This window comes from Nerophis lumbriciformis, linkage group LG36 (genome assembly GCF_033978685.3).
Source record: "Nerophis lumbriciformis linkage group LG36, RoL_Nlum_v2.1, whole genome shotgun sequence".
NCBI classification, from domain to species: Eukaryota; Metazoa; Chordata; class Actinopteri; order Syngnathiformes; family Syngnathidae; genus Nerophis; species Nerophis lumbriciformis.
In genome coordinates, this window is record NC_084583.2 from 8,793,781 (window position 1) to 8,807,729 (window position 13,949).

The 13,949-nt window shown below is 37.9% G+C and overlaps 3 protein-coding genes across 13 annotated transcripts in view; 2 read left to right on the forward strand and 1 right to left on the reverse strand.

The window, feature by feature from the left end:
- LOC133577015 (heterogeneous nuclear ribonucleoprotein U-like protein 2) overlaps positions 1-823 on the forward strand; it is a 21,845-nt gene extending 21,022 nt beyond the window's left edge. Inside the window, exons 10-11 of the mRNA XM_061930492.2 lie at positions 447-502; positions 576-823. Coding sequence (XP_061786476.1) covers positions 447-502; positions 576-629 — 110 coding nt within the window. The 3' untranslated portion in view covers positions 630-823. The remainder of the gene's footprint in view (positions 1-446; positions 503-575) is intronic.
- Positions 803-9,647, reverse strand: nudt22 (nudix (nucleoside diphosphate linked moiety X)-type motif 22). Of its 5 annotated transcripts, none has more exons than XM_061930495.2 (7): positions 9,003-9,384; positions 5,294-5,385; positions 4,757-5,231; positions 4,586-4,699; positions 4,389-4,486; positions 1,024-1,117; positions 803-949 (listed from the first exon to the last, which is right to left on the reverse strand). In XM_061930495.2, the coding sequence occupies exons 2-7, from the start codon at positions 5,380-5,382 to the stop codon at positions 848-850; spliced, it is 972 nt and encodes a 323-aa protein (XP_061786479.1). In that variant the 5' UTR covers positions 5,383-5,385; positions 9,003-9,384; the 3' UTR covers positions 803-847. The 5 variants fall into 5 exon arrangements, with proteins under 5 accessions (XP_061786479.1, XP_061786480.1, XP_061786477.1 ...); XM_061930496.2 differs by having other exon boundaries at positions 8,942-9,384; XM_061930493.2 differs by having other exon boundaries at positions 5,294-5,408; positions 9,003-9,383.
- Positions 9,281-13,949, forward strand: part of dnajc4 (DnaJ (Hsp40) homolog, subfamily C, member 4) — a 25,523-nt gene continuing 20,854 nt past the window's right edge. For 3 of the 7 annotated variants that reach the window (XM_072912436.1, XM_072912437.1, XM_061930502.1), the window contains exons 1-3: positions 9,629-9,714; positions 10,099-10,169; positions 10,231-10,335. In XM_072912436.1, the coding sequence (XP_072768537.1) occupies positions 10,256-10,335 (80 nt within the window). In that variant the 5' untranslated portion in view covers positions 9,629-9,714; positions 10,099-10,169; positions 10,231-10,255. Of the gene's footprint in view, positions 9,376-9,619; positions 9,715-9,736; positions 9,890-9,917; positions 10,007-10,098; positions 10,170-10,230; positions 10,336-13,949 lie in introns of those variants that run through there. The other 4 variants (XM_061930501.2, XM_061930498.1, XM_061930500.2 and 1 more) reach the window with 4 other exon arrangements.

Consider the following 13,949-nt stretch of genomic DNA (forward strand, 5'->3'; position numbering starts at 1 on the left):
ATGTTAAAACAGAAAGTAAGCAGATATTAACAGTAAATGAACAAGTAGATTAATAATACATTTTTACAGTTTGTCCTTTATAATGTAGACAAAACAATAGGTAGATAAATGACACAATATGTTACTGCATACGTCAGCAGACTAATTAGGAGTCTTTGTTTGTTTACTTACTACTAAAAGACAAGTTGTCTAGTATGTTCACTATTTTATTTAAGGACTAAATTACAATAATAAACATATGTTTCATGCACACTAACATTTTTTTGTTCAAATAAAGACAATAATGCCATTTTTTGTGGTTCCCTTTATTTAGAAAAGTATCGAAAAACATTCTGGTAGCGGTACCACATTGGTATCGGGACAACACTAGTATGAGATAATATTCACACTTTTAGTGTCACTTCCTGTCCGTAATGTTGTTAAATAATAAATGTTTTTCTTGTCAGGGTGGAATGACACAAGGCCGTACACGCAGCAGCCTTGGAGCCACCAGCCCACTTGTGTGAGTATATATCAACTAAGCATCATATAATATTTGATCTACTTCATTAATTTGATTTTATCTTGCATTTCAGTGGAACACAGTTTATCATGACCAGGCCATGTACTGTAACAGTGGATACTGGTAAATACAAAACGGGACATTCGGTGTGCAGGAGGACTCTAATATGCAATCAGTGTTTACAAACAAAACTACAGTTTTTTTAAAAAGTTTTTATTCCAAAAATATATTTTAATTGTACAGATTTGGAATCATGAATGCACTTTGCATAGTTTGAACACCCTGAAGAGGAGTAATAAAGCTCGGAAGTATTAAAGATGATCTAATGTGAGGTTTCACTTTCGTTTACACGTGGGGCGTCACGGTCTGGTAGAGCAGCACGGCTCCTTTGGCGGAGGGACACAGCTCCGACCACAGGGGGCTGCTGCTGTCCAGACCCAACACCTCCTGTTGGAATGTTCCTCACTGCTTATTTGCCAAACGTAAAAAAAACCAAAAACATTTAGGCGGACGTGTCTCACCGCTGTGCTGAGGAAGACGACGTCTGTGGACTCGTTGGCCTCCGCGCCGCCTTTCCAGTACAACTCTTTGACTTCAGCAGATGACAGCGAACACCTGAGGGACACGTTGAGGTACGTGAGAAAATACCAGGAATGTATGTTTATTTTTTATTGTCAAGGTTGCTATTGCTGCATTCAGGGGGATTCGGAAATATCCCACTTGGCCTCTTAAAGCATACTTGCCAACCTTGAGACCTCCGATTACGGGAGGTGGGGGGCGTGGTTAAGAGGGGAGGAGTATATTGACAGCTAGAATTCACCAAGTCAAGCATTCCATACATACTATATCTATCTATCTATCTATCTATCTATCTATATATATATATGTATATATATATATATATATATACATACACACGCACACACACATATACATATATATACATACACACACACATATATAAATATATATTATATATATACATCCTGAAAATATGCAAACAAAACTGTGTTTAGATAATTGATAGTTCAAACTTGCATAAATAAATCTTAAGGAATATAACATAACTTGGCTTCTGAGAGATTCAAAATGTAATGAATAAAATGCTAAAGTTGTTGATAAACAAGCAATTACTTTAATAATTAAATATGGTCATTTTAAATGATCATTTAAAATTAATTATTTCAAACATGTTTATTTTAATGTATAATTCTATGGCTGGATGTAATAAGGAGTCAGAAAAAATACAAATAAAAATACAATTAATTTTGATGTTTTTAGCAAAATATAGTAAACATTTATTTAGTTTTTTTTTTTTTTTAAATTAATAAATATATTTATTTGTAGGCAAGATAAAAACATAATAATACAATTTATCTCTAGTCTGGATGATTTAGTTCTTGTCACCCTGTTGTCACTCAGGTCCTCATGGAGCTGGAGGGGGCGTGGCCTCCAGCTCCGGCTGAAAATCGGGAGATTTTCGGGAGAATATTCGTCCCGGGAGGTTTTCGGGAGAGGCGCTGAATTTCGGGAGTCTCCCAGAAAATTCGGGAGGGTTGGCAAGTATGTCTTAAAGTCCAACATAGACCAAAAACATGGCTGACGACAGGGACATCATTAAAAGGAGGGGGATTCCTGCAGTTTTTTACTGTCTAAAAAAAGGTCAAGGGCTCGGAACATGTAGAAAACCAGTGGCGACCCTTGCCCCGTCCTTGTTTGTGAATGAGGGACCCAAGGTCTGTAATATCATGGCTTACGTGCAGTGATTTCTGAAGTGGTCTTGAGCACATGTGGTGATATCCTTTACACACTGATGTCGCTTTTTGATGCAGTACCGCCTGAGGGATCCAAGGTCTGTAATATCATGGCTTACGTGCAGTGATTTCTCCAGATTCGCTGAACCTTTTGATGATATTACGGAGCGTAGATGGTGACATCCCTGAATTCCTTGCAATAGCTGGTTGAGAAATGTTGGAAGGACAAGGCATGATGTCGTGTCACTGTATCTTTCATAAGTACAATACTGTATAGCCTGAATTGTTTTTAATATGTAAAATGTCATTGAATAACTGTGAGGCATATCACTCAGTGTTTCAAAAATGGACACTTTAGGAGATGTTTAGCATCTACAGTACAGTGGAAATGTTTTCCCACAAGAAACAATCTTAAGTGTACAAATTAAGTGTGCGTTCCAGGCTTTTAATGTTATATCTATTGTACACATAATTTATGAATATTTTAACATTCTTAAATGGTCTGTTTGCAACTTGCTCATAGTTACATTAAAAAAAAAAATATATATATATTATATATATATATATATATATATATATATATATATATATATATATATATATATATATATATATATATATATATATATATATATATATATATATATATATATATATATAATATAATATATATATATATATACTACAGCACGCACAATCATGTGTGCTTACGGACTGTATCCCTTGCAGACTGTATTGATATATATTGATATATAATGTAGGAACCAGAATATTAATAACAGAAAGAAACAACCCTTTTGTGCGAATGAGTGTGAATGGGGGAGGGAGGTTTTTTGGGTTGGTGCACTAATTGTAAGTGTATCTTGTGTTTTTTATGTTGATTTAATAAAAATAAAAAAATAAATAAAAAAAGAAGAAAAACGATACCGATTAAAAAAAAAAATTGATACCGATAATTCCCGATATTACATTTTAACGCAATTATCGGACATCTCTAAACAATACTATTAAAAAAACAACATTAAAAAGTGTTATAGAAGAGCAAACATGTGAAATGTAACAAGAAAAAGTTGCCATGCAGGCTGTTTTTTTCTCTTTAAAACTGTCATTGCTCTGAAAATAATAATGTATCAAAATCCATGTTGTTATCAATTATTGACCAATTCAAGGCTAACCTTACTTCACATCAAATATTCCACTTTGAAATATTTTTTGAGGAAAACATTGCATATTTTGTTTGTTTGACATAAGAAAACAAAGGTTTTTTTTGTTGTTTTTTTTTACAAAAATGGCATAAATTAAAAAACCAAAAAATAATAATAATAAAATTAAAATAAAATTGTATAATTGATTGATAGAGCTGAAGTTGATCTAGAGATTTAAGCATTGAAAGTAAAAAAAATAAAAATAATATATATATGGGGGCGGCGTGGCGCAGTGGAAGAGTGGCCGTGCGCGACCCAAGGGTCCCTGGTTCAATCCCCACCTAGTACCAACCTCGTCATGTCCGTTGTGTCCTGAGCAAGACATGGCAGCTCCCTCCATCAGTGTGTGAATGTGTGTGTGAATGGGTAAATGTGGAAGTAGTGTCAAAGCGCTTTGAGTACCTTGAAGGTAGAAAAGCGCTATACAAGTACAACCCATTTATTTATTTATATGACTTATTTTTAACACTTATGAGTGGATCCCCGAGAATTTTAGTAGGATGTTTTTTAAACTGTCATTGCTCAAAAAATAATAATGTATCAAAATCAATGATGTTATGAATTATTGACCAATTCAAGGCTAACCTTACTTCACATCAAATATTCCACTTTGAAATATTTTTTTGAGGAAAATATTGCATATTTTGTGTGTTTGACATAAGAAAACAAAGGTTGTTTTTTTTAATTTAATAAAAAAATTAAAATAAAAAAAACGATACCGATAGTAAAAAAAATGATACCGATCATTTCCGATATTACATTTTAACGCATTTATCGACATCCCTAATTAATACTAAACACGTGACGTCGTCAGCCATGTTTTTTTGCTTCCTTTTGACCAAAACCTTTTAAGCTCGGACCTCCAAGATGGGAATTTCCACCTTTCCCAATCTCCCATCCTCCTAGAAGCGTCAAAAGGAGACAAACCTGACGTGGAACTCTATGCTCGGTCTCCCAGCGCTGCTGTGGTTGAGGGCCACGCCCATTAGCAGAGGCTCTCCGAGGGAACTCAGAGGAACGTTCACCTGGGAGATAAAAAGTGTCTATTTAGTCAAAAGACGTGAGAAGATCCCTACAATCCACAGGAGAGCGCGATAAACCTCCTGAGTTTGACGAGGACCCACCTCGTCTCTGATCTCAGCACACACGGATGAGAAAAGCTCGGAGACAACCGCTTCCGGACTCTTCTCCAGCAGGGTCATGTTGATGTTCTCCTCACCCAGACTCTGGCACACCGCCTGAGGATGAGCAGTTGAGGCAACACCGATGCACCAAGAACTATCACAAGACCTTACCTTTGGTTCTGGGTGACCACCAGGCATGTCCAGCTTCCCGCCCGCCTCCGCTACCTTCTGGCTGCGCCTGATCAGCACCACCTGCCTGTCGCCGGTGCACATAACGGCGCCCACGCCTAGAGGCTGGGCCAACAGGGCTTGGCGGCTGCTGAAGTCCGCCTCGCCGCGTCTACAGAGCTCCGCCACCCGCCAGGACCAGTTGGTCCCCAGATAGTCCTTGTAGGACGTGAGTCCGACACGCAGAGTCAGCACCCGTGCTGGCTCACTGGTGGTCCTCTCACCCCCTGCTGAGTCTTGGCAGGACGGAGTACGACATGAGGACTCTGCAGCAGACGGCAGACTGGGAGGTGGCGCCAGCTGAAAAGAGTGCAGCCTGAATTTGGCGCCGTTGAAAAGCCACGGCTCCTTGGTCACCCGCGCCGTCCACACCTCCTCGATGTGACGTTCAAGAGCTGCGTCCGACTGACGGTTGAACCTGCAAGTTCACATTCCAGCACCTCACACATGGAAATATGTCTTCATGCTGGATCATCCTACCTTTCAGAGAGCTCCACCTGCACCTGGGACTGCTGCAGACCTCGCCAGGGTCCACAGTGCAGCAGCAGAGACACATCAGGGTCCATCATCTACTGTATGTAGGTGCTCATCATTACTACAACACACAACGCTTTGTTTATTATATACAAACTTAAAGGGGAACTGCACTTTTTTTTTATGTTGCCTATCGTTCACAATCATTATGAAAGACAAGTCTTTTTTTATTAGGATTTTAAAGATGATACTGTTGTAGCCTTCAAAGTCTCTAAAACAACTTCAAAACCCTCCATCAACGTTGTATATACACACTGCAAGCATATATATAATGTAGTAACATACACCTTCATAACAATATGTAATATGTACAATATACACACTACAAGTATATATATATATATAATGTAGTAACAGACACCTTCATAACAATATGTAATATGTACAATATACACACTGCAAGTATATATATATATAATGTAGTAACAGACACCTTCATAACAATATGTAATGTTTTATATACACACTGCAAGTATATATATCATGTAGGAACAGACATCTTTATAACAATATGTAATATGTACAATATACACACTGCAAGTACCGGTATATATATAATGTAGTAACTGACACCTTCATAACAATATGTAATATGTACAATATACACACTGCAAGTATATATATAATGTAGTAAAAGACACCTTCATAACAATATGTAATAAGTACAATATACACACTGCAAGTATATATATCATGTAGGAACAGACATCTTTATAACAATATGTAATATGTAGAATATACACACTGCAAGTATATATATATAATGTAGTAACAGACACCTTCATAACAATATGTAATATGTACAATATACACACTGCAAGTATATATATATATATATATATATATAATGTAGTAAAAGACACCTTCATAACAATATGTAATATGTACAATATACACACTGCATGTATGTATATATATATATATATATATATATATATATATATATATATATATATATATATATATATATATATATATAATGTAGTAAAAGACACCTTCATAACAATATGTAATATGTACAATATACACACTGCAAGTATATACGGTATATAATGTAGTAACAGACACCTTCATAACGATATGTAATGTTTTATATACACACTGCAAGTATATATATCATGTAGGAACAGACACCTTCATAACAATATGTAATATGTACAATATACACACTGCAAGTATATATATATATATAATGTAGTAACATACACCTTCAAAACAATATGTACAATATACACACTGCAAGTATATATATATAATGTGGTAACAGACACCTTCATAACAATATGTAATATGTACAATATACACACTGCAAGTATACATGTAATGTAGTAACAGACACCTTCATAACAATATGCAATATGTACAATATACACACTGCAAGTATATATATAATGTAGTAACAGACACTTTCATAACAATATGTAATATGTACAATATACACACTGCAAGTAATATATATATATGTATATATATATATATATATATACATATATATATATATATATATATATATAATGTAGTAACATGTGATAGGTTCAATATTTACCATATTTTGGTTATTTTAATCAACAGTGGAACTTCCTTCCCTGGCGCATTTATTTGTAACTACGCTAGAAAAACGAATCCTCAGTGTTCGCTCTTTCAATAACAATGTCGCTACACCTTGGTTATTATACAGTAACGGAACGCAAATGAAGTATTGTTGGCAGTTTTTGGATGCATTTTTAAAGTGATTTAGAGCAGGGGTGTCAAACGCACGGCCCGCAAACAGGTTTTATCCGGCCCGCGGGATGAGTTTGCAAAGTATGAAAATGAGACGAAATTTTGGAATGAAAAATGATTAAATGCGTCCACTAGATGTCGCAATAGCAATTCTTTGCATCTTTGTAGACGATGCTACATATGTAAAAAAAAAAATAGTGCACCAGTCGAGGAAAATGATCAAACTACATAAATAACATCCTGTAATTTGAATTTGATATTACTTTTTGATTTTGATGGATTGAAAATGAACACCAATGAGTTGACTGATGAACATTATCACATCATTTATTCAGAAAGTATAAATAATGACAAATAAAGATAGAATACTATTAACTGCATCATGTAAGTGTAAAAAACAACAACACACCCAACATTATGATGTCCGATAATATCGGACAGCCGATATTATCGGCCGATAAATGCTTTAAAATGTAATATCGGAAATGATCGGTATTGGTTTCAAAAAGTAAAATGTATGACTTTTTAAAACGCCGCTGTGTACACGGACGTAGGGAGAAGTACAGAGCACCAATAAACCTTAAAGGCACTGCCTTTGCGTGCCGGCCCAATCACATAATATCTACGGCTTTTTACACACACAAGTGAATGCATAGCATACTTGGTCAACAGCCATACAGGTCACACTGAGGGTGGCCGTATAAACAACTTTAACACTGTTACAAATATGCGCCACACTGTGAACCCACACCAAACAAGAATGACAAACACATTTCGGGAGAACATCCGCACTGTAACACAACATAAACACAACAGAACAAATACCCAGAACCCCTTGAAGCACTAACTCTTCCGGGACGCTACAATATACACCCCCCGCCCACCTCAACCCCGAACGCCCCCAACCTCGCCCACCTCAACCTCCTCATGCTCTCTCAGGGAGAGCATGTCCCAAATTAAAAGCTGCTGTTTTGAGGCATGTTAAAAAAAATTATGCACTTTTTGACTTCAATAATAAATATGACAGTGCCATGTTGGCATTTTTTTTTTCCATAACTTGAGTTGATTTATTTTGGAAAACCTTGTTACATTGTTTAATGCATCCAGCGGGGCATCACAACAAAATCAGGCATAATAATGTGTTAATTCCACGACTGTATACATCTGTATCGGTAATTAAGAGTTGGACAATATCGGCAAAAAAGCCATTATCGGACATCTCTAATTTGTACATTTTCAGAATGTGCTTGTTCTATTTTTAATCAAAAGAAAACAATCTGAAGTTGTCTTTATTTTTAAGTTATCGCGCCGTGATTTTACCACTTGGGAGTAGATTTTTCTCCATGTGGGCCACCCATCTAAAATGAGTTTGACACCCCTGATTTAGAGGCAGAATTGATTGCTCCCATTAGCTGCATTGCTAGTCACATAGAACAAGACGATTTAACATGTTAAAATACAAAAAAAAAACAAAAAAAAAAAACTTTTGTTTTCTTGTCCCTCATAAGGATTGTGAACGATAGGCAAAATTCCCCCGCCAATAAAGTGCAGTTCCCCTTTAAGAAGTCATCAAGGAGGTCCAAAGTGCACATTTATTGCTATTACAAGCTTTATCAGATGATAATATTTTACAATCTTAAAAACATTATGTGCATTGCAAGACAGTATAAATGACTCTATATTAGTCTTTGTGCAGATTTATAAAAACACACTGTACACAAAATGGATGTAAATTAATTCTAAATACAGGTCATTTAATTGTGACATTCAAATACCACGTTATTAATAAGGTCAGACTACCACAAGGTTTTAAATGTTTGTGTATAACTTTAAAGATTATAAACGGTCTTGAATGACAGGAATACTGCTCACCTGTATGGAGAGTCAGCCTGTATGTCACCTGTATGGAGAGTCAGCCTGTATGGAGAGTCACCTGTATCTTGCTTTCTCTTCCGTGAAAGGGAAGTCAGCGTTCCTCAACAGAGAGTTAAACAAAATAAAACAGGAGGGAAGAGGAAGTAAATACTATTTACGAAATAACTTCCCAGATTCCTAGTTTGTGGAATAAATTAGTAAAAAAAACAAACATTAGCAGAGCATATTTTTTTGCGCCGTTGGATCCTTTTGACAAGCTGAGATTTTGCGACAGTCCTAACACGTTGACGATTTCCCTATAAAGGAACGCGATGCTATTGGTTGACATTGACACGTGACCGTACCATTTTGTTATTGAAACTAGTGTTGATTTTTAGTCGGTGTAATTGTCTTATTACATACATACATTTTTAAATTCGTCTTCAAACAAGGTATGCGCGTTTGGTGACAGACACGTGTCAAGCTATATAGACTAAACGCGTGTAGTGTGTGCGTCAAGTGCCAATATTCAGTCTTGTTCCGGTGTAATAAAACATTCCAAAGTGAATGGTGAAACAAATTAACTCAAAACATGTGATCATTTCGCAACAAATCATGGGGGAGAAGTGATTCTGTAACATTTCACGGTACGTTTTTTGTCAAAACTGGAATGACCAGTTAACATTCCTGTGCTGTATTTTGAAGGCGTCGTTTATCCATTTCCGGTCCGAGAGGCGCTTGCTAATGGCAACTTCACGGAAACACTGTTATGAAAACACGAGTCATTCTTGGTATGTCGATTTTTCCCTATTTTCCGTCAACATTACCGCCTTTGTTAAAAGTTCAAGCAGACAAATGTCTTTTTTTTGCCTTTTTGTCACGCTTTGTTCGTATTGTAGTTAGCGTGCGTTGACCGGCGTTCGAGTGCTTAATGCTAACCCCAGCTAGCATTGTATTTTTTTTTTGGTGAGGTATAGTCAACATATATAGTGGTTAAATGTTATGATGACGTCATTGATTAATGAAACCTGCTGCCACACGCCTGTGATATAAAAGTCACGCGGTACCATTCGTGTTTACACAGTAGGCTTTTCAATGACAAATGCTTTGTTTTTGTTCTTATTGATGCCTTATTATCTTCTCTAAATGACAATCTCACTCTTTATGGTCCTCAGACCGAGTCATCAGATGGGCCACAGTTGCTGACGTCATCAACATTGTGCCCTGTCAATGTATCTTAAACAAGGTAACCTTCTTGGCAGTACAGTTACACAACTGCAATCAACACATGGTTTCTTTCCCAATAGAAAGAGCTGAGGGTATCTCGTCGCCATGCAGTTGGAGGCGCAGCTTCGTCTCTATCAGACTTGCCTGTGGTGCTGTAAGAGTGGACTGCGTCTGTTCTCACATAGGTAATGTATGTAAATATACTCCCGCTCCACCTGTTTGGTCAACATGTTCCAAACCACCGGGTTAAGCCAACACCGATGCAAAAGACAAAAGGTGGACAACAGACCCGACCTCCCGACGCTCCGTCATAAGGCCGCCACAATGAATGCCCACACACAATTCTATTATTACCTCCGCCAATCTGTTAGTTTGTTACAAACCCCGTTTTCATATGAGTTGGGAAATTGTGTTAGATGTAAATATAAACGGAATACAATTATTTGCTAATCATTTTCAACCCATATTCAATTGAATGCACTACAAAGACAAGATATTTCATGTTCAAACTCATAAACTTTTTTTTTTTTTGCAAATAATAATTAACTTAGAATTTCATGGCTGCAACACGTGACAAAGTAGTTGGGAAAGGGCATGTTCACCACTGTGTTACATGGCCTTTCCTTTTAACAACACTCAGTAAACGTTTGGGAACTGAGGAGACACATTTTTTAAGCTTCTCAGGTGGAATTCTTTCCCATTCTTGCTTGATGTACAGCTTAAGTTGTTCACCAGTCCGGGGGTCTCCGTTGTGGTATTTTAGGCTTCATAATGCGCCACACATTTTCAATGGGAGACAGGTCTGGACTACAGGCAGGCCAGTCTAGTACCCGCACTCTTTTACTATGAAGCCACGTTGATGTAACACGTGGCTTGGCATTGTCTTGGTGAAATAAGCAGGGGCGTCCATGGTAACGTTGCTTGGATGGCAACATATGTTGCTCCAAAACCTGTATGTACCTTTCAGCATTAATGGCGCCTTCACAGATGTGTAAGTTACCCATGTCTTGGGCACTAATACACCCCCATACCATCACAGATGCTGGCTTTTCAACTTTGCGCCTATAACAATCCGGATGGTTTTTTGCCTCTTTGGTCCGGAGGACACGACGTCCACAGTTTCCAAAAACAATTTGAAATGTGGACTCGTCAGACCACAGAACACTTTTCCACTTTGTATCAGTCCATCTTAGATGAGCTCAGGCCCAGCGAAGCCGACGGCGTTTCTGGGTGCTGTTGATAAACGGTTTTCACCTTGCATAGGAGAGTTTTAACTTGCACTTATAGATGTAGCAACCAACTGTAGTTACTGACAGTGGGTTTCTGAAGTGTTCCTGAGCCCATGTGGTGATATCCTTTACACACTGATGTCGCTTGTTGATGCAGTACAGCCTGAGGGATCGAAGGTCACGGGCTTAGCTGCTTACGTGCAGTGATTTCTCCAGATTCTCTGAACCCTTTGATGATATTACGGACCGTAGATGGTGAAATCCCTAAATTCCTTGCAATAGCTGGTTGAGAAAGGTTTTTCTTAAACTGTTCAACAATTTGCTCACGCATTTGTTGACAAAGTGGTGAGCCTCGCCCCATCCTTGTTTGTGAATGACTGAGCATTTCATGGACTCTACTTTTATACCCAATCATGGCACCCACCTGTTCCCAATTTGCCTGTTCACCTGTGGGATGTTCCAAATAAGTGTTTGATGAGCATTCCTCAACTTTATCAGTATTTATTGCCACCTTTCCCAACTTCTTTGTCACGTGTTGCTGGCATCAAATTCTAAAGTTAATGATTATTTGCAAAAAAACATCAATTATGTTGTTTTTGTAGCATATTCAACTGAATATGGGTTAAAAAGGATTTGCAAATCATTGTATTCCGTTTATATTTACATCTACACAATTTCCCAACTCATATGGAAACGGGGTTTGTACTTAGTCAGCAACACAGCTCTAAAAGGTAGGGGAGGGGTTAATGAAACTGATAAAGAACAAGTGAATACATTTTGGAGGTTATTTTTTTTAACAGGATACTTTACTATTGCGGGCAGATAAAATGTCGAGGGCCAGATCTGGCCCCCGGGCCTTGAGTTTGACACCTCTGATCTAACCCAACTAACAGTGTCTATTAAAACAGAAAGTAGTTTTAAAGACAACATTTCGCTTGTAACAGCCAATAATGTATGAATTTGCCTCTGGATTTCCTTATCAATTATATATGTAGGAGCCATTTAAGGCATCCTTATTTTTGTGTTGGCATTACTTTCTTTTGTCACTAGGTGGCGGGCTTTTTGGTTGAGCAGTGCAGGGGGGAAGGCATATGTAGGAGCACAGGTGAGCCAAACGAGGGAGGACTCAGTTGTGGGAGCACAAACCGTTCTTAACAGCAGCAGACAACATCAGACAGCAGCAGACAACATCAGACAGCAGCAGACAACATCAGGCAACAGCAAATGCAACAGCAGACAGCAACAGGCAGGAGAACATATAACACAATATCACTGCAATAATCCCTGGTATGTTTCATTCACCCTGCAAGTTCATTAATAAATAGACATAAACTGGATTTCTGACTGGACCTCACTTCATATGCAATGTTTGCTACTGCGTAGGATCACTCCCTCAAACCTGTTGAGTAATGACAATAAATTGGAACATTTGAAGGTGAAGATTGCCATTACATTCAAGTAAGAACATTGCTCTTCGAGTGAAAAGGACAAAAAGAAGAACACCGAAGGACATCAAAAAGCTGCAAGAGGACAAACTGTGCCACGGCCACGCTGCTGCTCATCAGCCAGGGTGATTGGAAACACCTGCCAGCTCTATAGGGTGAGTTGTGTGGAGCTGAAAGCAGCACAAGGGAGAGACTTGGCCAATTATGTCTGGTGGCAAAGATGATGTACAGCCACAAGGTGGCAAAAATGTGGATCCTGAAAAGGAAAATGTACAATATTTTGAAAAGGAAAAAAGAGCCATAAAGTATACTGCCAAAGGCTTGGAAATGAAAGTTGACAATTATCATAAAGCAATAGGAGCATGTGTTAAAAAAGCTGCTAAAATAAGGGACACAATTAAACAACTCATGCATTCAAATGAAAATGATGAAAATGCAAATGCTGTAAGAGGTCACTTGGATGAATTGATTCATTTGTGTGGAGAGGCAAGGGGAAATCATTCCTCATTGATTGCCTTACCATTGCCTGAAGAGGAACTTGATAGAAAAAATGACTGGTTTCAAGAAAAGATTAAGGTACTAGAAGGTTTTATAAAACTTGTGCATGAATGGTTATCAGAAGTGAAAAAGCTAACCACACATGACACTGCCCCTATGGGAGAGGAGTCACAATTGCATGTCTCTGAAACACATGGCTCAGTTGAAATGCAAGGCCAAGATGAAATGCATGTCCCACTTGCCCATGATGAACATTTATGTGTTACACTTTCTGATATTGGAGCCCAGGACAGTGCATCAAATGTCTCAATCCCACGCAGTTCCATAACATCAAGAACCTCTTCTACCTCATCTGCTCGCATTCGAGGCCAGGCCGAAAAGGCTGCTCTCATGGCAGAGGCTGCTGCATTGGAGAAAAAACATCAGATTGAATCACAACAAAGAATTCAACAGGAACAATTTGCAAAACAACAGGAACAACTCAGAATGGAAAAGGAAAAGTTGGAAATGGAAACCAAGCTGGCAGCAGCAAATGCAAGGGAGCAAGTTTTTGCAACCATGGGATCTAGGGAAGGATCAAGAGTGTCAAGAATGAGCTCTGAATCACACAAGGGAGCTGCTGCTCCA

Coding starts and splice junctions, on each gene's coding strand:
- nudt22 (XM_061930495.2), bottom strand. CDS start 5,382: ATGATGGACCCTGATGTGTCTCTGCTGCTGCACTGTGGACCCTGGCGA. Junction 4,700..4,756: donor GTGGTCACCCAGAACCAAAG/GTAAGGTCTTGT, acceptor GCTCATCCTCAG/GCGGTGTGCCAGAGTCTGGG. Junction 1,118..4,388: donor AGCATAGAGTTCCACGTCAG/GTTTGTCTCCTT, acceptor CGTGTCCCTCAG/GTGTTCGCTGTCATCTGCTG.